General features: G+C 51.3%; 1 protein-coding gene across 1 annotated transcript in view; it reads right to left on the reverse strand.

Moving 5' to 3' along the window:
- LOC119444283 (cytochrome P450 3A9) overlaps positions 1–26,186 on the reverse strand; it is a 647,396-nt gene that overhangs the window by 132,486 nt on the left and 488,724 nt on the right. The window contains exon 8 of the mRNA XM_037708706.2: positions 1,543–1,661. Within this exon, the coding sequence (XP_037564634.2) occupies positions 1,543–1,661 (119 nt within the window). The remainder of the gene's footprint in view (positions 1–1,542; positions 1,662–26,186) is intronic.

The raw sequence follows: 26,186 nt of genomic DNA on the forward strand, positions 1-26,186 counted from the left end.
TTCTGCAGTCTTACTGTTCTGTGGGGTTCTCAATAATATCGTCTGTTTATTCCTTTTGTGAAATTTATTCTCAACATATGGCAGCTGTATTGACATGTCTTGCACTTTGCAGTGCACCCTTCTTTCTGTACTTGCTTTCAAAAAAAATTAAATTATGAGGTTTTACGTGCCAAAATCAGTTCTGATTATGAGGCACGCCGTAGTGGGGGACTTAAAGTGCACCTAAATCTAAGTACACGGGTGTTTTCGCATTTCGCCCCCATCGAAATGCGGCCGCCGTGGCCGGGATTCGATCCCGCGACCTCGTGCTCAACAGCCCAACACCATAGCCACTGAGCAACCACGGCGGGTCTGTACTTGCTTTCAATGAAAGTTGCGAAAAAAAAAGTGTGCATGTGCTTACTAAGAATATGACTTGAAAATAAAATGTTCCGTCTCTTCCAAAACTTGTCATGTTTATTTGAAATGTCTGCATAAACACACAGTGGCATCGTGTGCTTGCTGCTCTGGCGGTACAGCTTACAGGAAGCTACTCGATGCATGCAAGCAACGCGTTAAAAAATCAAAATATAGCCTCCGGGACGAGCACTTGCACGGAAGCGATCTTGGATGCCGTGTAATTTTTCTAATCGCCAGAAAATAGCCTTCAAGATTAGTTTTCCTGCGGTCCCAATCTCTTAGTCTGTGTAGATTCCACACACCCATTAGGTGCTCTGCGAACCCAAATCAGCCGCAGGGGCCTATGGAAGTGTCCTCTCTTATCCTTGTATATGTTACTCTATGCGCGCTCCGCTGGGCTTCTCTCGTCTCAGATCAGTTTCGGCGCCCGGATGGGCAGCGAAGAGCCACCGACCCCGAGTTTAGGGCAAACGAAGCGGAACACTTGCGACAGCGTCGTCTTGCCACAAGCTTCGCTTACCCCCAATTGCTCGACAGCGGAAGGGCTGGTGATTTTTTTTTGTTCCACCGGAAGTGCATGGCTTCACTCATATGGCGGTAAAGCCCTATGAACCGGTATGCATTGAACGTACGCGCTTCTATGGAAGCTTCACGTCTCGCGTAGTGTTTGCACCCGCCGCACATTTCCTGCTGCGCTCAGTCGCCCCACGCACAGCAACGGTTGTGCTAGCACGCTGACTCACCTCCCTTCCCCCTCTTTAGTTCGAGCTCACCACCCTCCTACACTGACCATACACAGACCATACACTGTTTCATCCAGAGGATGGGGAGAAAGCTGAGCGTCTGATACACAGCGTGACATCCTTTACTCTACTGGTACAAGGGAAAACATAATCTAGCCATCCACTAGCTTGAATAAGGTCTTTCACGTCATCTGTAATGTAGACTCTCTGAAACACAGCAATTTAGGCTGGCAATATCAACTACATATACTACATCATTTCGAGAGCTTACAGACAAATGCTGGGTTAAATCACATATTTTCCCCGCTTCTCTGCCATTCCATGACCATGTCATTCGATGTTACACTTTCTTGTAACGTTAGCGCCTAAATCTTTGCGTCAGATTCGTGATCCCACTTACGTTCTTGACGTCAGCCGCCCTTCGCCGTAGAAGGTCCGTCATTACATGGCTGAAGTACTCGACGGCGTCCGGGCAGAATATGCGTAAGCCGATCAATGCACTGAGGCGAGGAAACTGGACTGCATGGAGACGAAAATGTGTCAGTATAAACCAAACGAGAGACAGAAGAATACATCAGACATGCGCAGACGGAACAGCCACACATATTATGTTGTTTGCCGCGGTCACATTTTTTCTATTGCGATAGCAATTATATAAACGCTCCAAGCGAATTTCTACCGTCGCCGTCGCCGTGAGGTTCCGTATAAAGTACAAGGGCGATAAAATCGTCGCCGCACGCCGTATGCTGTATGTGCGCGCGCTTTCACTGAGAGCGAACGCACGGCGTAGAGTAAACCCGACGTCATTCGTCAGCTGAAAGGCCGTGGGTGGATTGGAGGGAGGGAGGGAGTGGGAGCGACGTTATACTGCAGCACCAAGTGCGTACCTTGCGACCGGGCGCAAGGGGAGCTGGCGACTTAATCTCGCACGCGAAGTGAGGAAAGCGGGAAGGCAGCCCGGGATGGAAAGGGTGCTGCATCTACTCTACCACCAACTGCGTACTTTAACTCTGCGCGACTGCGGGCGGTCGCGCGCACCGTATCTTGAAAGGGATCTGCACACGGCTCCTACTTTTGTATTGACCTTTTTCGCGGTGATCCCAGTGGGCGCTGCCATGTTTGATCACGTGGTGACGCGTCCATTGCTTGCCTCAACGGCCTCCGTTGCCCCCGTGTTTGCAATGGATGTGTATGACGCCGGTGCGGCTTAGCAAACCTCTGTTTCGGGAGACATCGTAGACGGTGACTGGGTGGACGGCAGGAAGCTTTGGCCACAGCTTCAGAGAACATGCAAAAACGCTTTCGGAGATCATTAAGCTATATAATTCCAAACGGCGCGAGCAGCGTATATGGTGCTTGCTCTAAAAGTGGTAACTTTCTTACTCTTGTGGACCATCACGAAACATTCAGCTTCGACCATTTTTGCGCCATCGGTGTAGTATACCGTCATTTATTGTGCGTATATAGTGCGCATATATTCAAGTGTGCGCCCATTCACTTATTCTTGACGCGTTGGAGAAAGAGTGGGCGTAAGTTTCCGTGCCAGTGGGAGTAGATACTGTGCGCGAAACCTACTATGACAGGAAGCGGCCAATGTTTAACGACTCTCTGCTTTTCTCCTCTTATTTTCCTTCCTTCCTCACTCTTGCCGACGTACCGGCGCTGAAGCCCCTTATTTGAAGCTTAGCGATACAACGCAGGCGAATTAGCAATTTTATGTATCCTCGAGGAAAGCCGTACACCTCCAAGTGCCGGAAATATGCATGGACAGTTGCAGCAGCGGTCCGCGAACTTGGCCACATATATTCATTACATTGCTTTTGATCAGCTGGCGGTCAGACTAGAACTCAACGCTTTAGGTCGCCTGTTCTCCACGAACGTGACAATATGCCAGTTACTATTTATGCAGCCAACTTCTGCACATGTCTTCAATCCACTTGATTCAATCTAGCATAATTGGAGCACAGTGCGTTAGCCAAAACTCAATTGCATTTCCAAAAGCTGATCGCACAGAAGCAAGGTAGAAGCGATAATGGCTTCGTATTCGTGCGCGGTCGCTGAGGCGACTTACGGCGCGCCGCCGAAAGCGCCATCTCGTTTCTCAAGAACAAACATCCGCGACAAGGGTCAATACGCTGTGCCCTTTCGGCCGCTCAGTTTCCGTTGAGCGAACCTCCGCTCGCTGCTGCTGCCGCGCTTGCTTTTAACAGCGGCTGTCTGCGGTCATCGAGTGGGCTCTATTCATGTTTGCTTGTGCTCGCTGACACCATTCAGTTAGCAAGCAAAGGTGTCCAAGTTTACACAGCCGATGAAACCACTATCCTTACTCCGTACAGCTCTCTTCTAATTTGCTATCGCAATTGATGCTTCGCCTTTCGGGCGAAACTGCGACTTTGCTTTGTTTCATAATTCCTTCACTGAAAAGTCTCCTAGTCTCCATTATTGCTAGTACAGGTGGTTTCTAAAAGGCTAACCACTCCCAGCTCGTCGAGCGTTCTAGTCGCTTTACCCTTAGGTCACCATCTAACCCATCTAACAGTGTACTCATAGCGCAGCATAAACGCTTGTTAACGTTAGCCATTGTAAGTATATGTGGTGACCCGCCAGAAAGTGTTAAACCGTTTCAAGTCATGCTCAGTTAATAGAAAGCCTTGCGCCATCGGTTTGGGTAAGGTTTTGCTAGGCCAAACTAGGCAGTGGGCTGGTCGTTTATTCAGAAGCGCTGCTGCATTATCGAGGCAGCGGCTTGCGCCCTGTAGCTCCTTAGACAACTTCCAGCGAAAAGATCCGCAATGGTCTAGTAAGAAATTATGACGCAACGTACGTATTATGACGAAACGTACGCACGGCCCGGGCCCGGGCGTACATGACCGAGACCAGCCCGGGCCCGGCCAGGGCCCGTGGTTCCAAGCCCGGGCCCGACCCGGGCCCATGTTACTGAGCCCGGGCCCGGCCCGGGCCCGGGCGTTCATTACTAAGCTTAGCTAGGGCCCGCGTGTGCATGAAGAAAAAAAATTCTTTTTTTATTTTACTAACTGATTGTACCGTATCTGTCAGCTCACCTTCTCGAGGTTTAATCAGCTGCAGTATATAAGCGATAAAAGACCGAAATCTTTGTTTCTTCCACGGGAACATCAGTAATCCGGCCCGTTGGCTGTGCCGCTCTTTTCCCGCTGGTGCACATGCACTAACCCTGATTTGTACGATATGGTTCTATGATGTCATTTACCGTGCATACAGGATGTTTCATCTTAGCTGAACGATTTTTTTTTAAATTGCCTGTGGCAGAATGCACAATTATAATCCTTGAGCTAAACTACTCGATGAGGCGGCCATTACTTCCAGGAGAAATCAACATGCCTTATTGAAGAATTAACATAATTACGCTAATTAACTTCTTAAATAATTATTTTACGGCGCATCTTTCAATCTACGATATATAGCCGCTGAGTTCACAAGGCGTATCCACTTGGAACGAATTCTCAGGACTAAACCAGTTATGAGATATTAATTTTCAACGTGTCCGCCGAAATCAATCAAATCAAATCAATTTATTTTCCAGTTTCCATGCTGGGCGGTCATTTTGGACTAACAGCTACATACGTAGCTTGACGTGACCCAAAAGACCAAACAAGGCAATAGTACAGCAGACAGTGTGCGCACATGTACAATAATTCAGATATATTGACCGCTATCGCTGGAATTCCTCATGGACGAAATAGCGATGAACGGAAAGACAAAGAATATTTCCGTCACGGCGAGTTAACAGAATTGGAAAAACTTTTAACAGAATGCATTTTAAACAACACTACAATAACAATACTAGCTATACAAAACAACACAACACCAGCTATAAAACATAGCATGAGACTGAATTTTACAAGACTAACATTTGCCAAGAAAACGAAACAGGTTGTACATTATATACTCCGAACCATACTCAAAAGCAGTATAATAATCACATCATATACATTACAAGCGAACAAAGTATGAGCTCAGTTCTTTCTTACTGAAATATCTTTGCTTTCTATGTTTGTCTCGTCCTTTCCGAAGAGTAGGCAGGCGTTGTGCCCCTTCTGGTGGCAGTTGCCAGCCTTGCTTCTCGCTTTCTCTTTCCTGTGTATATGTTTTCAAATCAAATAATAATAGTAATAATAATAATAATAATAATAATAATAATAATAATAATAATAATAATAATAATGTTTATTCACCAAAAAAATACAGAGCAACACAAACAGGCCGGTCTAAGCCTCAATTGGCTTGTAGGACCGTGCCATGAACATAATACAAACGGTAAATAAAAAGATGTTGATGAGACAGAAAGACAAAGAAAAAAAATGACCAGAAAAAAATAAGATAACATTTGGTTATTCTACGTGAAACAGAAGTTGAAGCAGTGAAAATTATGATGCCAAAGCGTTGTGTAAGTTAGTTTCACCATGACTCCTTTAATAGTTCTTTCAGCATGCTTTTTGAAGTAGCGTTAAAAATTTCATTCGGTAACTTGTTAAACATGTCCGGCACCTATGCACAGCGTCTGGCCGCACCATAATTTGTGGATGAACGAGGAACCATATAGCGGACGTGTTTACGAAGTTCCCTTGTGGAGGTATTTTTTTGTTTGAAAGCGGAAGTCCAGAAGTGTTTTATGTCAACTGTTTCAACGAGCTAAAAATGAAAATTAGGCAGACCAAGTTCACGGAAGATATTTGCAGCTGTTACTGTTTGGGAATTGTAGGCAACATTTATAAGGATATTTTTTATAATCCTGTCTACCCTGCATCTCCAACGATCCGAACAGAATCCGAAGACCGTAATACCATATCTCAATACACTATAACCCAATGCATGCACAATCAATTTTTTTTACAGAGAGAGGCGCAATACTTTTCATATTAAACATCAGCCAAGCGACTGACCTCAGTTTTGAACAAATGAGTGATAAGTGATGTTGCCATGATAAGTTGCTATCGAAAAATATTCCAAGATATTTAACACAATCTACGTATGGAATAGGAGTACACTTACAAGGAACACAGTTAGATATATGTAAGTAGAGAGGCAAGTTAATCACAGTAGTCTTGAGTGGAGAGCGAAAACATACCAGTTGTGTTTTTTGGGCATTGACAGCCATTCCATTGTTACTGAACGAAAGCATCGCATTGTACACATCATTTTGCAACATTTCAGTTGACATTTTGTAAGATAGATGTTTTGCTAGTAACACAGTGTCGTCAGCATACTGGAACACAGAACATTTGGAAATCGCCAAAGGAAAGTCATTAACGAAGATGTTAAACAACAATGGCGATAAAATTGACCCCTGCGGTACACCCGCATTCAGCGACAACTTAGAACTGAAAACGCCCTTATCATCAGTAGCGACCACTTGATATCGGTTGCTCAAGTAATTTTTGAGAATGTTGTAAAAGGGTCCACGAAATCCCAAAAAATACAGTTTACTTAACAAGATTTGGTAGTTCAGGGATGTCAAACGCTTTCGCTACGTCTAAGAAGAGAGCACACGCGAAAATATTCTGATCGAATGCCGAGAACAGGTCGTCTGCAAATTCTTCAAGCAGTGCAACAATACCGCGCCCAGAAACAAAACCAAACTGGCGATCGGTCAGGATAGAAAATTTGTTAAGAAAAGAAGACATAGTGTGGAAAAGAAATTTTTCTAAGACCTGAGCAATAACCGGTAAGATATAAATTGGCCGATAGTTTTCAACCTTATCTTTCTTCCCTGACTTATGTAGCGGTAAAACAACTGCCATTTTTAGGCATGCCGGAATTTCATCACCTTCCAAAATCACATTCAGTATATGAAGAATAATATCTGCCAGAACATTGAAATTCCTTCGGATGATGTGTAATGATACTCCATCATATCCAGTGGGCTTGTTAGGACGGAAACTGAAAAGAATTTCTTCCAGATCACACTTCGAAAATTTCGGAAGAAAAGCTGACTCAGTTATGGAATGCGTTAACGACCGAGTGTTTGTGGATAAAGAAACAGCGCTTAGGGATGCTTTTAGAAAGTGCCTGTTGAAAGCATCAGTCACTGCTGTGGGAGGTTGCTGAAAAGAATCGAAAACAGACCGTTTACTGGAGCTCATCCCTCTGAGATGATTTACCAAAGACCAAGTTTTCTTACATTATTTGAAGATTGCTGAAATTTATGAAAGAAGTAACGGCGTTTGGCGCCACGCAGAAGAGCAACAGCTCTATTTCTTGCCGACTTGTATTCTAATCGCAGTGTTTGGTTTCTCGGATTTCTTTTACAGCGTTTCCACAGGGTATCTCGATACGAAATCGCAGCAAGAATTTCCGTGTTCATCCAGCAGTGACCCTTTCTTATTGGTTTAGCTAATAACCGTGTGCAACGTAATTAAAAATTTTTTTAGCTGCGTACAGAATCTTTCATACACGTTGCTTGACGAATCTTCTTTGGTTAAGGATGCCCAGTCAAACGAAACGATAAGATTATAAAACTTAGCTTGATTAACCATAGGGACAAGGCATTTGCGCTGCCCGGGTGTATTTCCAACCGACGGCGTTCCAGGCGCATCCGGTAATACAAGACGGCATGCTACAAAGTAGTGGTCAGCCAACCTTTGTAAGATAGTACATGACCTAAATGTACAGTTGGGTGCTCTGACCGCTATGTGATCTAAACAGGACTGCACTAGGCAATTATTAACTAATTCCGCTCTAGTGGGAGCTCCAATTGTACATTCCAGACCATAAGCGGACAACGTAGATAGATAATCACAAACAGATACTTTTTCAGGACATAAAATGTTGATATTAAAGTCCCCGATCAAGCAGAATTGGTCCACAGAGCTCCACTGTCGCAGAGTTTCATTAAGCTCTACAAGAAACCGTGAGAGGCTGCATGAAGGCGGTCGATAGACCGATAAGATATGCACAGAAAATGACCTCTTAGAAACTTTGACCATCATAGATTCAGCATGCACAAAATAAACATCAACAGAAAAAGCTTCACAGTTGTCGTTTACAAAGAGAGCAATGCCTCCGCCACGACGCCCGCTTCGTGTAACAAAATGTGCTGAAAAGCCCTGTAGGGTGAAAGTATTAAGGCAAGCTTGGGAAACATTGATTTCTGTTAATACAAAACATCCACAAATCCAGCTGCAGACTCAGCCAGAAATTTAAACTCTTCCCAGTATTTACGCATACTTCTAATATTAACGCTCACAATGGTGAAACTTTCATCAGAATTACATCGAAATTCTGTTTTAAATGAACTGAAGTCCGGTAGTTGGCGGAAAGAAAAAGGCATGTTGGCTAAACAATGTTTTCCAGGTCTGCTTGTTTACCGATTCGGACAAGAGACGCTGTTTTATTCTTTTTCACAAAGATCTTGCCTCCTTTCGTCCAACAAAACTGATAACCCTCCTCCTTTGCCTTCGTTCTGGCTTTCCAGAACAAATCACGGTTAGCTTTGGTCAAGTTATCATTGAAGTAGATCTTTGGAAAAGATACCCCTTCACGCAGTTGCTTCAGCTTTCCACGCGCTTCAAACCATTTTTCCTTCCAAATTGCAGACGTAAAGCGCACCAGGACCACCGGTGTACCACCCATTTTCACTTTCAAGCGATGTACTGCCGTGATGGCGTCAGGTGAGAACCCCGACAAATCCAGTTTTACTGCCATTTGCGTGAGTGTCTGGGTTAAGCTTTCATTACTTTTCTCTGGCAGACCGTGAATCTCAAGATTATTTCTTCTGCTGTACTGTTCAATTTCATTTTGGTTTTCCTCTAGTTTTTGTATTACTGTTGTCTGAGTTAACACCGTTCTTTTCAGAGCTTCCAGCTCAGCACCATCAGACGTTTGACGTTCATGAATATCCTGCTGCTGTTTCAAAATAGAATCGTACTTCTCTGACAAAAAAGAGACCGATCCTTCGAGTTCCCTAACTGATTTGGATACCGCCGTGAATTCTTCCTGCATCAACAGGAGAGAATCAACCTTCTTATGCAGAACCGGCAAAGATTGCAAACTTTTCCTAATTTCTCTTAGCTCATCCAACAGTGATGTCTCTGGACCACTGCTTTCCTCAAGCACCGTCTCTGTGCCGCTGTTTAGTCTCTTGTTATTTCTGCACGTTTTACAAACCCAAGCGTCTCTCTTAGCTTGACCCATGGTAGTAAACGTGTTCGCAGCTATTCCAGAGCATGACTGTCCGAGATGATACGAAAATTGGCATTCCGCACATATCATTTTCTTTCCATCGGTAGGCAGCGTCTTATGACAAACAATGCAGTTGTCATCTTTTCCCATTGTACACAGCAAAGTAATAACAATGCAACGTGATTTATTCACGTGTAAACGTCAATGAATGCGAGAAACGTCAGGCGAACGTCAAGAAGCGGCGAGGCGACCAGCAGTCAAAATCCGGGCAAACGCAAGCTCGGGGCGCGTGGTTAGCACCAACACTGTGGCTTGCTTGCTGACTGCTTTGTCGTCGTCTTGTCTTCTTCATTACATTGGCCCCCGGGAAGTAGCGTAGCCATCCTGGCGACTTAAGTCGTTGACAGTATAGAGGGGTCATAATAGGGCTTGAGGCGACTCACGTGAACGATTTCTCGACCACGACGACGTAAGTCTTGAGACGGTGTCAAAGGCTCAACGTCATAATTGACTGGAGATGTCCGAGCAAGGATGCGGTAGGGCCCATGATATCGGGCCAATAATTTAGACGAAAGGCCAGGCGTACTCGGAGGAATCCAAAGCCAAACTAGGGCACCGGTCGAGAAAGTAGTGAGAGATCGGTCGGTGTCGTGCCTGAGCTTCTCGTGACCTTGGTCCTCGGTTGTCAATGAACGGGCCAATTGTCGACAATCTTCGGCGTACTTGGCGACATCTGAAATTTCAGTGTACACAGATGAGTCAGGTGTGTAGGGAAGCATAGTGTCCAGCGTGCATGATGGCTCACGTCCGTACAAGAGGAAGAACGGCGAGAATCCTGTAGTCGCGTGCGTAGCAGTGTTGTACGCATATGTGATGAATGGAAGGACGGTGTCCCAATTTGTCTGGTCTGACGCCGTGTACATCGTCAGCATATCCCCCAGAGTGCGATTAAATCGCTCAGTGAGGCCATTAGTTTGCGGATGATATGCACTTGTCATGCGATGAACGATGTTACACTGAACGAGCAAGGCTTCAATAGCATCAGACAGGAAAACACGTCCCCTGTCGCTTAAAAGCTCACGGGGAGCACCGTGGCGCAGTACGAAGTTGCGTAAGATGAAAAACGCAACGTCTCTTGCTGTGGCTGTAGGCAAAGCTGCAGTCTCGGCCTAACGCGTGAGGTGGTCCACGCCGACAATTATCCAACTATTCCCAGAGGTGGTCGAGGGAAGTGGGCCGTATAAGTCGATACCGACGCGGTCGAATGGACGGGCCGGGCAAGGGAGAGGCTGAAGTGTACCGGCCGGGCGTTGAGGTGGAGTCTTGCGCCGCTGACAGGCAGTGCAAGCACGTATGTACTTGCACACAAATGCATACATTCCGCGCCAGTAGAATCGCTGCCGCAGGCGATTGTAGGTCTTGAGAACGCCGGCGTGAGCGCTTTGTGGGTCCGTGTGGAAAGCAGCGCATATGTCCGTGCGCATGTGGCGAGGTACCACTAGAAGCCACCTCCGGCCATCAGACGCGTAATTCCGGCGATAAAGGAGATCGTCGCGAATAGTGAAATGGGCGGCTTGGCGACGCAGAGTTCTTGAGGCGGGATAAGTGGATGGGTCAGTGAGAAAGTCAAGGAGTTGACAAATCCACGCATCCTTGCGTTGCTCCGACGACATGTCTGCAAAGTCAATAGGCGACAAGGGAGCCGAAGAGGCTGACGGAGAAGCCGTGTCAGACGCTAGCGGCGAGCGAGACAGTGCATCAGCGTCCGAGTGTTTGCGGCCGGATCGGTACACAACAGGGATGTCGTAATCTTGCAAGCGAAGCGCCCAACGACCGAGGTGTCCCGAGGGATCTTTCAGAGACGAGAGCCAGCATAGAGCATGATGGTCCGTGACGACGTCGAAAGGGCGGCCATAAAGGTACGGACGAAACTTAGCCAAAGCCCAAATTATAGCGAGGCACTCTTTCTCGGTGACAGAATAGTTACACTCGGCTTTCTTGAGCGTGCGACTCGCGTAGGCAACGACGTATTCTTGATATCCTGGTGTTTTTTGAGCCAATACCGCACCAAGGCCAACACCACTGGCGTCAGTATGGATCTCCGTAGGCGCATTAGGGTCAAAGTGACGGAGTATTGGTGGCGACGTTAGTAAGCACCGTAGCGTTCGAAAAGATTCGTCGCATTCTGTTGACCAAGCAGACAGGCCGTTAGAGGCGGTCAGAATTGGTAAGAGGCGCGATGATGGTAGCAAAGTCGCGCACAAATCGACGAAAATACGAGCACAGCCCAATGAAACTTCTAAGTGCTTTCAAGGAATTGGGCTTGGGATATTCGGCTACGGCACGGAGCTTCGCGGGGTCCGGAAGAACTCCCTCCTTGCAGACGACGTGGCCTAGTATCGTCAACTGGCGTGCAGCAAAGTGGCACTTCTTTATGTTAAGTTGAAGGCCAGCAGAGGTGAGGCACGTGAGAATCGCACGAAGACGAACAAGGTGAGTTGGAAAATCGCGAGAAAAAACGACGATGTCGTCAAGGTAGCAGAGGCAGGTATTCCACTTGTAGCCACGAAGGATGTTATCCATCATCCGTTCGAAAGTAGCTGGGGCGTTGCACAGTCCGAACGGCATCACGTTAAACTCATACAGTCCGTCAGTAGTGACAAAAGCCGTCTTAGGTCGGTCAGGGTCGGCCATTGGAACTTGCCAGTAACCCGAGCGCAAATCCAGTGACGAGAAATATTCTGCCGCTTGCGAACAATCGAGAGCATCATCGATGCGGGGCAACGGGTATACATCCTTCCGAGTTATCTTATTGAGGCAGCGGTAGTCAACACAGAATCTGATAGAGCCATCCTTTTTGCGCACAAGTACAACACGAGAGGACCAGGGGCTCTGGGATGGCTGAATGACACCACGCGTAAGCATATCATCCACTTGTTCATTGATAATACGCCGTTCTGCCGCTGAAACCCGGTATGGTCGTTGGCGTAAGGGCGCATGGGAACCGGTGTCAATGTGGTGTGTGACGCTTGTTGTACGACCTAAAGATGGTTGAGCGCAATCGAAGGAGGAGCGGAAGTCTCGAAGAAGGGCCAGGAGTTCGCTGCGTTGTGTTGACGGTAGATCGGCAGCAATAGAAGGGTGGAAACTGTCTGGACCCGAAGGTTTGGGAACAGGTGATGTCATGGCATTCAGTTGAAGATGGGGTTGGTCCTCTGCAAACTCGAGGGAGCGCAGGAGATCGGCACCTTGAATGTGACCCAAAGATTCTCCACGAAGTATTGTAACGGAGGATGGGAGCCAGTTCGAAACTATGATAGTAGTAGCACCCGATTCAACCGTAAGTACAGCAAACGGCAGTCGTAGGCCGCGACGGCGGAAAAGTACCTCCGATGGGGCAAACAGAACAGTTCCGTCAGGGGCGGCCGTACAGGACAGAGGCACAAGGGTCGACGTTTCAGGGGCAATATCTGTGTCCGCAGCAACGACAAGTTTATGAGCGTCGGGATGATGATTATCCACCGAAAGAGAAGTTTGCAATGGCGTAAGGGCCACTTCTGCACGGGAGCAGTCTATGACGGCGCGATGACGTGAAAGGAAGTCCCATCCGAGAATAACGTCGTGGGAGCATGACGGCAGCACGAAAAACTCGATGACATAAAGTTCACCTTGAATAGCGACACGTGCGGTGCAAACAGCTGAAGGCGCAATGCACTGTGAGCTGGCAGTGCGGAGCATTAGTCCCGAGAGCGACGTGGTCAATTTTTTGATCTTGCGGCATAGGTTTTCGCAGATAACCGAAACAGCGGCCCCCGTGTCAATAAGCGCTAATGCGGCGGTTCCTTCAACGTTGATGTCGATAATGTTTTGCGGCGAAATAGATGGAGGCCTTGGGCAGTTCGACGCGCATGCAGCTCTTGCCTCCGGAACTGCAGCGATCAGTTTCCCTCCTCCGTAGGAGGTCGGCGACGCATGGATGATAGGGAGCGTCGTCGCGGAGATAGGGACCGGCGGTTAGCATAGGCTGGCTGATCGTCAGGGACGTACCTTGGTGGCGACCGGGCAGACGAAAGAACAGGCCTGTCCATGACGTCAAATGGCGAAGGTGGACATCGGCGACAGTGGCGGGCGACGTGTCCAGCGACACCACAGGCGAAGCAGATGGGCCTATTGTCTGGCGTTCGCCACGCGTCGGGGCGGCGGAGGAACGGAGTCGAAGGTCTCGCGAAGGCGAGCGGCGCAGCATTCGCGGTCGTCGGCCAGGCATGGGTCGGCATCGCAGGTCGAGCGTACGGCGCAGGATGTTGAGCGGGCCGAGCCGCGACGGAAGCGTAGGTAAGTGGCGCAGTGACGGGTGGTTGGTGAGTGACAGGCAGGGAGGGCCTCAGCAACCTGGGTCCGAATGACGTGTTGAAGGTCCGGAGCCAAAGACTGCGAAGGCTCGTGCGTGAGAGGCAGCAATGAAAGCTGGCGTGCTACCTCTTCCCGGATAAAGTCCTTGATGGTAGAGAGCAGCGGCTGTTGATCGGCAGAGGGGGCAGCCAGTTGCAAGCTCGATAGTGTGTCTGGCGTCATGAGGGCTTGGCGGGCGATCGTGCGCTGCCTACGCAACTCGTCAAAGCTTTGACACAAGGAGACGAGTGCCGCGACCGTGGTGGGATTTCTCGCGAGCAGCATCTGAAAAGCGTCGTCCTCGATGCCCTTCAGTATGTGCTTGATTTTCTCGCCCTCTGTCATGGTAGGGTTGACGCGGTTGCAGAGATTCAGCACATCCTCGATGTAGCCCGTGTAATTCTCCCCTGGATGTTGCGCACGTTCACGCAAGCGCTGCTCTGCGCGCAGCTTGCGGGCCGTAGGCCGACCAAAGACGTCCGAAATGGAAGTCTTAAAAACGGACCAAGTGGGTATGTCGGTCTCGTGGTTGCGATACCACAGTTGCGCGATGTCCGCGAGATAAAACATGACGTGACTCAACTTCGATGAATCGTCCCATTTGTTATTGGCGCTGACCCGTTCGTATGTCGACAACCAGTCTTCAACATCGGAGTCACCTGAGCCGTTGAAGATGGGCGTATCCCGCTCACGGTACACGGCGCTGCAGGTGGCAGGCGCTGCCGAAGGGTCAGTCTGAGTCGAGGTGTCGTTGACCATCATGGGTGCAGGAACCGAAGGGAGCGTCCGGGAGCGGAGTTCCAGGTTGGTGCGGGGGACCCACGCAGCCTCCACCAAATGCAACGTGATTTATTCACGTGTAAACGTCAATGAATGCGAGAAACGTCAGGCGAACGTCAAGAAGCGGCGAGGCGACCAGCAGTCAAAATCCGGGCAAACGCAAGCTCGGGGCGCGTGGTTAGCACCAACACTGCGGCTTGCTTGCTGACTGCTTCGTCGTCGTCTTGTCTTCTTCATTACAACAAGAAGAAAAAAAAAACGCAGCTAGCGGCGAAACGAGCCTACAACATTGGCGGCAGACCGAGAAAACTGTTCACTGAAGGAATTCTTGTCGAAACGAACACGATGAGTATCGCTCACCAGGAGAAACGCAGAAGTCGTCCTAGTCCCACAGCAACCCGTGTTGCGACTGCCAGGATGCGTTGACTCCTCGCAGCATGCAGCCAGAAGCGACCACTACAACGAGCAGGGGAGGCGAGGCAGATACTTTTGCGTTGAGCGGCAGGCCGCAGCAAGTGGCAACGCCCGCGCACTAGCTTTGACCGGGGTAAGCGGCACGCTGGGGAAGCCTTGTCGAAATGGTGAGCGTGCTCACTGGACGATAAGCCGAAGAAGTCGTCCTAGTTCCGCAGCAACCGCCATTGCAGCTGCCTGCGTGTGTTGACTCCCCGCCGCATGCAGCCAGAAGCGACTACTACGATGAACAGAGGGGCGAGGCAGATACTTTTGCGTTGAGCGGCATCCCGCAGAAAGTGGCAACGCACGCGCACTAGCCTTGACCGGGGTAAGCGGCACGTTGGGGAAGTCTTGTCGAAATAATGCGGTGAGCGGGCTCACTGGACGATAAGCCGAAGAAGTCGTCCTAGTTCCGCAGCAACCGCCATTGCAGCTGCCTGCGTGTGTTGACTCCCCGCCGCATGCAGCCAGAAGCGACTACTACGATGAACAGAGGGGCGAGGCAGATACTTTTGCGTTGAGCGGCATCCCGCAGAAAGTGGCAACGCACGCGCACTAGCCTTGACCGGGGTAAGCGGCACGCTTGGGGAAGTCTTGTCGAAATAATGCGGTGAGCGGGCTCACTGGACGATAAGCCGAAGAAGTCGTCCTAGTTCCGCAGCAACCGCCGTTGCAGCTGCCTGCGTGTGTTGACTCCCCGCCGCATGCAGCCAGAAGCGACTACTACGATGAACAGAGGGGCGAGGCAGATACTTTTGCGTTGAGCGGCATCCCGCAGAAAGTGGCAACGCACGCGCACTAGCCTTGACCGGGGTAAGCGGCACGCTGGGGAAGTCTTGTCGAAATAATGCGGTGAGCGGGCTCACTGGACGATAAGCCGAAGAAGTCGTCCTAGTTCCGCAGCAACCGCCGTTGCAGCTGCCTGCGTGTGTTGACTCCCCGCCGCATGCAGCCAGAAGCGACTACTACAATGAACAGAGGGGCGAGGCAGATACTTTTGCGTTGAGCGGCATCCCGCAGAAAGTGGCAACGCACGCGCACTAGCCTTGACCGGGGTAAGCGGCACGCTGGGGAAGTCTTGTCGAAATAATGCGGTGAGCGGGCTCACTGGACGATAAGCCGAAGAAGTCGTCCTAGTTCCGCAGCAACCGCCGTTGCAGCTGCCTGCGTGTGTTGACTCCCCGCCGCATGCAGCCAGAAGCGACTACTACAATGAACAGAGGGGCGAGGCAGATACTTTTGCGTTGAGCGGCATCCCGCAGAAAGTGGCAACGCACGCGCACTAGCCTTGACCGGGGTAAGCGGCACGCTGGGGAAGTCTTGTCGAAATAATGCGGTGAGCGGGCTCACTGGACGATAAGCCGAAGAAGTCGTCCTAGTTCCGCAGCAACCGCCGTTGCAGCTGCCTGCGTGTGTTGACTCCCCGCCGCATGCAGCCAGAAGCGACTACTACGATGAACAGAGGGGCGAGGCAGATACTTTTGCGTTGAGCGGCATCCCGCAGAAAGTGGCAACGCACGCGCACTAGCCTTGACCGGGGTAAGCGGCACGCTGGGGAAGTCTTGTCGAAATAATGCGGTGAGCGGGCTCACTGGACGATAAGCCGAAGAAGTCGTCCTAGTTCCGCAGCAACCGCCGTTGCAGCTGCCTGCGTGTGTTGACTCCCCGCCGCATGCAGCCAGAAGCGACTACTACGATGAACAGAGGGGCGAGGCAGATACTTTTGCGTTGAGCGGCATCCCGCAGAAAGTGGCAACGCACGCGCACTAGCCTTGACCGGGGTAAGCGGCACGCTGGGGAAGTCTTGTCGAAATAATGCGGTGAGCGGGCTCACTGGACGATAAGCCGAAGAAGTCGTCCTAGTTCCGCAGCAACCGCCGTTGCAGCTGCCTGCGTGTGTTGACTCCCCGCCGCATGCAGCCAGAAGCGACTACTACGATGAACAGAGGGGCGAGGCAGATACTTTTGCGTTGAGCGGCAGGCCCGCAGAAAGTGGCAACGCACGCGCACTAGCCTTGACCGGGGTAAGCGGCACGCTGGGGAAGTCTTGTCGAAATAATGCGGTGAGCGGGCTCACTGGACGATAAGCCGAAGAAGTCGTCCTAGTCCGCAGCAACCGCCGTTGCAGCTGCCTGCGTGTGTTGACTCCCCGCCGCATGCAGCCAGAAGCGACTACTACGATGAACAGAGGGGCGAGGCAGATACTTTTGCGTTGAGCGGCATCCCGCAGAAAGTGGCAACGCACGCGCACTAGCCTTGACCGGGGTAAGCGGCACGCTGGGGAAGTCTTGTCGAAATAATGCGGTGAGCGGGCTCACTGGACGATAAGCCGAAGAAGTCGTCCTAGTTCCGCAGCAACCGCCGTTGCAGCTGCCTGCGTGTGTTGACTCCCCGCCGCATGCAGCCAGAAGCGACTACTACGATGAACAGAGGGGCGAGGCAGATACTTTTGCGTTGAGCGGCAGGCCGCAGCAAGTGGCAACGCCCGCGCACTAGCCTTGACCGGGGTAAGCGGCACGCTGGGGAAGTCTTGTCGAAATAATGCGGTGAGCGGGCTCACTGGACGATAAGCCGAAGAAGTCGTCCTAGTTCCGCAGCAACCGCCGTTGCAGCTGCCTGCGTGTGTTGACTCCCCGCCGCATGCAGCCAGAAGCGACTACTACGATGAACAGAGGGGCGAGGCAGATACTTTTGCGTTGAGCGGCATCCCGCAGAAAGTGGCAACGCACGCGCACTAGCCTTGACCGGGGTAAGCGGCACGCTGGGGAAGTCTTGTCGAAATAATGCGGTGAGCGGGCTCACTGGACGATAAGCCGAAGAAGTCGTCCTAGTTCCGCAGCAACCGCCGTTGCAGCTGCCTGCGTGTGTTGACTCCCCGCCGCATGCAGCCAGAAGCGACTACTACGATGAACAGAGGGGCGAGGCAGATACTTTTGCGTTGAGCGGCAGGCCGCAGAAAGTGGCAACGCACGCGCACTAGCCTTGACCGGGGTAAGCGGCACGCTGGGGAAGTCTTGTCGAAATAATGCGGTGAGCGGGCTCACTGGACGATAAGCCGAAGAAGTCGTCCTAGTCCCGCAGCAACCGCCGTTGCAGCTGCCTGCGTGTGTTGACTCCCCGCCGCATGCAGCCAGAAGCGACTACTACGATGAACAGAGGGGCGAGGCAGATACTTTTGCGTTGAGCGGCATCCCGCAGAAAGTGGCAACGCACGCGCACTAGCCTTGACCGGGGTAAGCGGCACGCTGGGGAAGTCTTGTCGAAATAATGCGGTGAGCGGGCTCACTGGACGATAAGCCGAAGAAGTCGTCCTAGTTCCGCAGCAACCGCCGTTGCAGCTGCCTGCGTGTGTTGACTCCCCGCCGCATGCAGCCAGAAGCGACTACTACGATGAACAGAGGGGCGAGGCAGATACTTTTGCGTTGAGCGGCAGGCCGCAGCAAGTGGCAACGCCCGCGCACTAGCGTTGACCGGGGTAAGCGGCACGCTGGGGAAGTCTTGTCGAAATAATGCGGTGAGCGGGCTCACTGGACGATAAGCCGAAGAAGTCGTCCTAGTTCCGCAGCAACCGCCGTTGCAGCTGCCTGCGTGTGTTGACTCCCCGCCGCATGCAGCCAGAAGCGACTACTACGATGAACAGAGGGGCGAGGCAGATACTTTTGCGTTGAGCGGCAGGCCGCAGAAAGTGGCAACGCACGCGCACTAGCCTTGACCGGGGTAAGCGGCACGCTGGGGAAGTCTTGTCGAAATAATGCGGTGAGCGGGCTCACTGGACGATAAGCCGAAGAAGTCGTCCTAGTTCCGCAGCAACCGCCGTTGCAGCTGCCTGCGTGTGTTGACTCCCCGCCGCATGCAGCCAGAAGCGACTACTACGATGAACAGAGGGGCGAGGCAGATACTTTTGCGTTGAGCGGCAGGCCGCAGAAAGTGGCAACGCACGCGCACTAGCCTTGACCGGGGTAAGCGGCACGCTGGGGAAGTCTTGTCGAAATAATGCGGTGAGCGGGCTCACTGGACGATAAGCCGAAGAAGTCGTCCTAGTTCCGCAGCAACCGCCGTTGCAGCTGCCTGCGTGTGTTGACTCCCCGCCGCATGCAGCCAGAAGCGACTACTACGATGAACAGAGGGGCGAGGCAGATACTTTTGCGTTGAGCGGCAGGCCGCAGAAAGTGGCAACGCACGCGCACTAGCCTTCACCGGGGTAAGCGGCACGCTGGGGAAGTCTTGTCGAAATAATGCGGTGAGCGTGCTCACTGGACGATAAGCCGAAGAAGTCGTCCTAGTTCCGCAGCAACCGCCGTTGCAGCTGCCTGCGTGTGTTGACTCCCCGCCGCATGCAGCCAGAAGCGACTACTACGATGAACAGAGGGGCGAGGCAGATACTTTTGCGTTGAGCGGCAGGCCGCAGAAAGTGGCAACGCACGCGCACTAGCCTTCACCGGGGTAAGCGGCACGCTGGGGAAGTCTTGTCGAAATAATGCGGTGAGCGTGCTCACTGGACGATAAGCCGAAGAAGTCGTCCTAGTTCCGCAGCAACCGCCGTTGCAGCTGCCTGCGTGTGTTGACTCCCCGCCGCATGCAGCCAGAAGCGACTACTACGATGAACAGAGGGGCGAGGCAGATACTTTTGCGTTGAGCGGCAGGCCGCAGAAAGTGGCAACGCACGCGCACTAGCGTTGACCGGGGTAAGCGGCACGCTGGGGAAGTCTTGTCGAAATAATGCGGTGAGCGGGCTCACTGGACGATAAGCCGAAGAAGTCGTCCTAGTTCCGCAGCAACCGCCGTTGCAGCTGCCTGCGTGTGTTGACTCCCCGCCGCATGCAGCCAGAAGCGACTACTACGATGAACAGAGGGGCGAGGCAGATACTTTTGCGTTGAGCGGCAGGCCGCAGAAAGTGGCAACGCACGCGCACTAGCGTTGACCGGGGTAAGCGGCACGCTGGGGAAGTCTTGTCGAAATAATGCGGTGAGCGGGCTCACTGGACGATAAGCCGAAGAAGTCGTCCTAGTTCCGCAGCAACCGCCGTTGCAGCTGCCTGCGTGTGTTGACTCCCCGCCGCATGCAGCCAGAAGCGACTACTACGATGAACAGAGGGGCGAGGCAGATACTTTTGCGTTGAGCGGCAGGCCGCAGCAAGTGGCAACGCCCGCGCACTAGCGTTGACCGGGGTAAGCGGCACGCTGGGGAAGTCTTGTCGAAATAATGCGGTGAGCGGGCTCACTGGACGATAAGCCGAAGAAGTCGTCCTAGTCCTGCAGCAACCGCCGTTGCAGCTGCCTGCGTGTGTTGACTCCCCGCCGCATGCAGCCAGAAGCGACTACTACGATGAACAGAGGGGCGAGGCAGATACTTTTGCGTTGAGCGGCATCCCGCAGAAAGTGTCAGCGCACGCGCACTAACCTTGACCGGGGTAAGCGACACGCTGGGGAAGTCTTGTCGAAATAATGCGGTGAGCGTGCTCACTGGACGATAAGCCGAAGAAGTCGTCCTAGTTCCGCAGCAACCGCCGTTGCAGCTGCCTGCGTGTGTTGACTCCCCGCCGCATGCAGCCAGAAGCGACTACTACGATGAACAGAGGGGCGAGGCAGATACTTTTGCGTTGAGCGGCAGGCCGCAGCAAGTGGCAACGCCCGCGCACTAGCGTTGACCGGGGTAAGCGGCACGCTGGGGAAGTCTTGTCGAAATAATGCGGTGAGCGGGCTCACTGGACGATAAGCCGAAGAAGTCGTCCTAGTCCCGCAGCAACCGCCGTTGCAGCTGCCTGCGTGTGTTGACTCCCCGCCGCATGCAACCAGAAGCGACTACTACGATGAACAGAGGGGCGAGGCAGATACTTTTGCGTTGAGCGGCATCCCGCAGAAAGTGGCAACGCACGCGCACTAGCCTTGACCGGGGTAAGCGGCACGCTGGGGAAGTCTTGTCGAAATAATGCGGTGAGCGTGCTCACTGCACGATAAGCCGAAGAAGTCGTCCTAGTTCCGCAGCAACCGCCGTTGCAGCTGCCTGCGTGTGTTGACTCCCCGCCGCATGCAGCCAGAAGCGACTACTACGATGAACAGAGGTTTCGCTTACCCAGCGCGACGAACTGCAGTTATCAGCGCGCCCGACGCTCCACTTCGTGAGGCCTTGAAGGAAAGCGGTAGAATCTGATGTTGAGATTCAGGCCTTCTTGTTCATGGCAGCCCACGACGCAGCAGTAACGACGGTGACGCTTTTTCGAGGCTGAGCTAGGTCTCTCCGGATCGGCGTCGCCGATGTCTTCTTCTCCCAGCATTACGTCCCACGGCACACGGATAGTCCGTGTTCGTATAACTATAGGCTGCGGCCAGCTCGCAGCCTGGCCGCCATGGTCTGTGAGAAGTGACGAGCCTTTTCGCACTCGAAACAGGGCAGAAAAAAGTGCAAATCGACGCAAAACGCGGGCTAGAAACGTGCTTCGCCACAGCCAGGGCTCAATACTATCCAAGCCGGTACTACCCAGATGTCGTTTTTCGCCGCCACCAGGCGCCGCTACTATTGACCCTTTTCGCGGAGCAGTTTGTTTTAGAGAAACGAGATGGCGCTTACGGCGGCGTGCCATACGTCTCCTCAGCGACCGCGCACGAATACGAAACCATTGCCACTTCTACCTTGCTTCTGTGCGATCAGCTGTCGGAAATGCAACTGAGTTTTTGCTATCGCACTGTGCTCCAACCATGCTAGATTGAATCACGTGGATTGAAGACGCGTGCAGTAGTTGGCTACAAAAATAGTAACTGGCATGTTAAGGAATGGAATGAATCTGTGTGGCCAAGTTCGCGAACCGCTGATGCAACTGTCCGAACGTGTTACCGGCAGTTCCGAAATGTACGGCTTTCCTCGAGGATACGGAAATTTGCTCACCCGCCAGCCTTGTATCGCAAACCTTCAAAGAAAGGGCTTCAGCCCCAGAACGTCGGCAAGAGTGAGTACCACTGGTTAAACAATGTCAAAGGGAGTAGCGCCTCTTCCTGTTCGCGCAAATTTGTTCCAAATGACAGGAAAACTTACGCCCACTCTATCGCCGACGTATCAAGAATAAATGAATGGGCGCACACTTGAATATATGCGCACTATATACGCACAATAAGTGACGGTACTGCACTGATAGCGCACGAATGGTTGAAGCTAAATCTTTCGTGACGGTCCACAAGAGTAAGCGAGTTACTCGCGATAATACGGATTTGCTACAACGTATTGAAATGTGCAGAACAGCTACGTTTCAAGCCTTGTGCGCAGCAAGAACAAATCTATCGGAACTGAGCACACCCGCGAGCGATTAGGCAGACAATAATCAGATAGTTGCCGCACCGAGGCACCGAGCCGGAAACTGACAAGCCGCTGCTTCAAAATATTTTCCAAATAAAGTACAAAGAGCAAAACACACTAATCCTGATTAAATTCATGAGCGGAATGTTTGGATAGCTTGGAATACATATTTAGCCCCGCTTTTAGAGCAAGCACAATATACGCTGCTTGCGCCATTTGGACATAGGTTGATCAGCTCCGAAAGCTCTTTTGCATGTTCTCTGAAGCTGTGATCAAAGCTTCGTGTCGTTCACCCAGTCACCGTCTACGATATCTCCCAAAACAGATGTTTTCTAAGCCGCGTCGGCGTCATAAACTTCCATTGTTAACAAGGAGGCAACGGAGGCAGTTGAGGCAAGCAATGGACGCGTCACCATGTGATCAAACATGGCAGCGCCCACGGGATCGCCGCGAAAAGGGTCAGTACCTCAAACTCCAGCGCAAGACGCCCATAGACGGTTTCATCCCGCGCCACCGCGCTTTGGCAACGCTGTGCGCCGGCATCCGGCGCCCCTAGGAAACTTCCGGGAGCCGTTCCTTTTGCTCGTTTTTGCTGTATTTGTTCGCTCGCGTGCTCGTCCTGCGCATATTCTGTGCTATTTTTCGGGTATATCGATATAAGTGCGACTTGTGGTATTCAGTGTGTTGCGTGACAGCGAGTAGATCTTGGAGCATCGACTGTTTTCATTACGTTTACTCGTCAACGGTGTTTTTCAAATCTGGGAGCCTACCAAGAGCTCCCAGATTTGCTCTGCTCACTTCATCCAAGGTACGTTACTTCGTGGAGTAGCCGGACTGCTATAATGCTGAATAATAAAAGTGCTACTGCACGATTGTTCTGGCCGTATGTCGTGTAACTCACGCGAGAGCAGCTCGACTATCGCCCCGAGTTTGCCCGCTCGTCCAGTTTCTTGCCTCGGCGTGGATCGCCATGCTACGAACATGAGTTAAAATTATTGCTTAGCGGGTGCCATGCTGCCGCCGTTTTATTTTAATGTTTTTCGTATCTGGGGCACAAGTGCACTTCTGCAGCTTTACTACCTAGGTACATGTGCGCATTGGTTTATCATGTTTAACGTCGCAAAGCGACTCGGGCTATGACGGACGCCGCAGTGGAGGGCTCCGGATAATTTCGACCACCTGTGGCTCTTTAACGTGCACTGGCATCGCACAGTACGCGGACCTCTAGCATTTCGCCTCGATCCAAATGCGACAGCCGGGGCCCAAACGGCGTCTTTCGGGTCATCAACCGGGCACCGTAACCGCTGAGCCACCGCGGCGGCATGTGAGCATTCGTATCGGTATCGCAGAGCAGAATCGCAGAAAAGTTAGCGATTTCCGTGCAAGCATGTAGGAAGTTTCGGCTACATTCTAAAAGCATTTACGAATTAACGGAGGCCAATTATGGATTGCAATCTTGTGCCCAACACTACAGGTTTCATTTTGTTGAAGTGTGGTAAATTAGTGAGCATTTAAGTTAGTCCCATTTCAGTCGACCTAGGCTTCTTGCACTAAATGACTTTTGAGAATGTGCAGTTATTTGTGAATGCATTTTGAAAAGCAGAAACAAGGCATCTGACGCAGAAAACGTGTGCATGTCCAGATGCACAGCTTATACCACTTCATCCTCCATCTTTCCGCAACAAAAGTGCCATTGCGAAATCCAAAACGCCCGTGTGCTTGTGTTGTAGGGCACGTTAAAGAACCCCAGGTGGTCACAATTAATCCGGAACCCTTCACTACGGCGAGCCTCATAATCAGAACTGGTTTTGGCACGTAAAACCCCAGAAAGAAGAAAAAAGTGCCATTAAAGTTTTTATAGTTTTCGGCCGTCCCATTACCTGCCTTGAAGACAACAGTCTGCGTTCATTGCATGTCCTTACTAAGATGCTCCGCTTGTTGCTCCGGGGTTGTAACTGAGGGAAGGTGTTCGGAGCCCGGCGAAAATGAAAATCGCGCGACATCATCGTCCAGCGGATCGGGTAGCTCTCTGCCTCTAAACATCAGCTTTTAGGGGCGAAGCTCCTTAGGACGTGGGTCTGTCCTTCCTCCGATGTAGTACGTAGCCACTTGTAGTTTTATGAAGCGTTCACTAGATGGCGTTCCGGTTCCGCTTCCACTCTCACGAGTGAAGCCGACGGGAGCGGACGTGTCGAGTCGAGGTGCCATTTCAGCGCAGCAGGAGCAGAGTGCCAAAGAGATAAGTTTTGTTATTTTATATTTCACTTTTTGGTTTTTTTAGGAGGGTTAGCTTAGCCAAGCAATCTTTATAAATTATTTTAAGGCTTTCTCACTTTCTTGGTCTTCTCGCTTAGATAAAAGTAGGTAAAGAATTTTTTTTTCCCACATCTACGCCTTGTTAGTACGAGATGATGGGTGGTACTAGGGGGAACCCACGCGTGCGTTGTTCTGAGTGCGAGCGTTCCTACGCGCTGGAAGAAACGCGGTTTAAGTCAACACGCGAAGCGAATGGTGCAGATTTTATCTGTAGGATGTGTGTGCTAGGGTCGCGGCTAGACCGCCTAGAGCAAGACAAAGATAAGTTAGCTAAGCGGGTTGGAAAGCTAGAAAAGGAACTTGAAATCGAGCAGAAGCAGAGGAAGGAGGCAGAAGAAAAGCTAGCTAACGCAGAAATCCAGCTGAGCGCCACCATTATGCAAAGCAATGATGAACGCATCGAGGCGAGCACCGCGAATGGAGCTGGCTCCGATGCGAGTGCAGAGACAGCCGAACCCGCCACGCCGAAAAGCAGTGGCGGAAACGTCAGTGATAATCACAAAGGGGATACCACTGACGCGGCCGGGGAAGAAAACAAAGCCAAGGGCAAGGATAAGAAAGGAGGGGAGGGCATTGTGACTTCGGGGGCAGCTTTCGGCGGTGAGGGGGAAGGAAAGCGTCGAGTTGTCTTTGTTGGGGATTCCAACATGCGTAAAGTAGAACCGGCGATAGCAGAGAGGGTAGGGGCAGACGAACGAGTCCAGGTTAGCGCGCTTCCCGGAAAGCCGATTAGAGAGGTGATAGCGAAGGCCAAGGAACGCATGTGGGACACAATGGAGGAGAGACACCTAGTGGTGATAATGGGCGGAGTGATTGACGTACTGAACGGACGAGGAGCAGGAATCACAAAGCAAATAGCCAAAGGGGTCACCGACCTGCGGAATGTTTCAAAAGAAGTACAAATCGCGGTGTGCACGGTGCCAGAGGTTGAAAGGCAGGGTTATAAAATTGAAAGGGCAGTTCTTGCAGTAAACAGGGAAATTTGGACTCTAGCTAAAGCAATGAATTTTACGGGCATTGACATCAACCGAGAAGTGCACCGAGCAGGCCGCGAAGGCGCTTTTGTGCGTGACGGGATACATTTTAGTGAAAGTGTAGCAATACCGGTCGGAAGTCGATTCGCGGCACGAGCTGTAGCTTTTTTAGGCGGGCCCCAGGCAATCAGGAAGCAGGATTGAGTATTGAACATAGCGAAACACCAATAAAGGGCAGAATTAGGCGACCAGGAGTCAGGAAAAGACGCAGAAAGGATAAGAATAGAGAAGGTAAAATTTGCTACATTAACATGCAGGGTGGTCGTAAGCAGGAAAAATGGCTGGAAATTCAAACGCAACTGAATGATGAAGCGATTAGCGTGTACGCCTTGACCGAAACGCATCTACGAGATTTGGAGCAGCCGCCTGTTATTGACAACTTTGTATGGGAAGGGTGCAACAGAATGACCGGGTCAAGGAAAGGCGGAGGCGTAGGCGTACTAATTAGGCGAGGTCTGAAGTGGCGAAGGGTAAACGAGACATGTAAAGAGCATTTATGGATTAGTGGTACATGGCAAGGTAAAAAGACGTGGCTGGGAGTAGCTTACCTATGGACAGGTAGTGATAGCAGGGAAAAAAATGAGGAATTGGTCGATTGCATTAGAAGCGATATTAATG

The sequence above is a fragment of the Dermacentor silvarum genome, chromosome 3, assembly GCF_013339745.2.
Source record: "Dermacentor silvarum isolate Dsil-2018 chromosome 3, BIME_Dsil_1.4, whole genome shotgun sequence".
NCBI lineage: Eukaryota > Metazoa > Arthropoda > Arachnida > Ixodida > Ixodidae > Dermacentor > Dermacentor silvarum.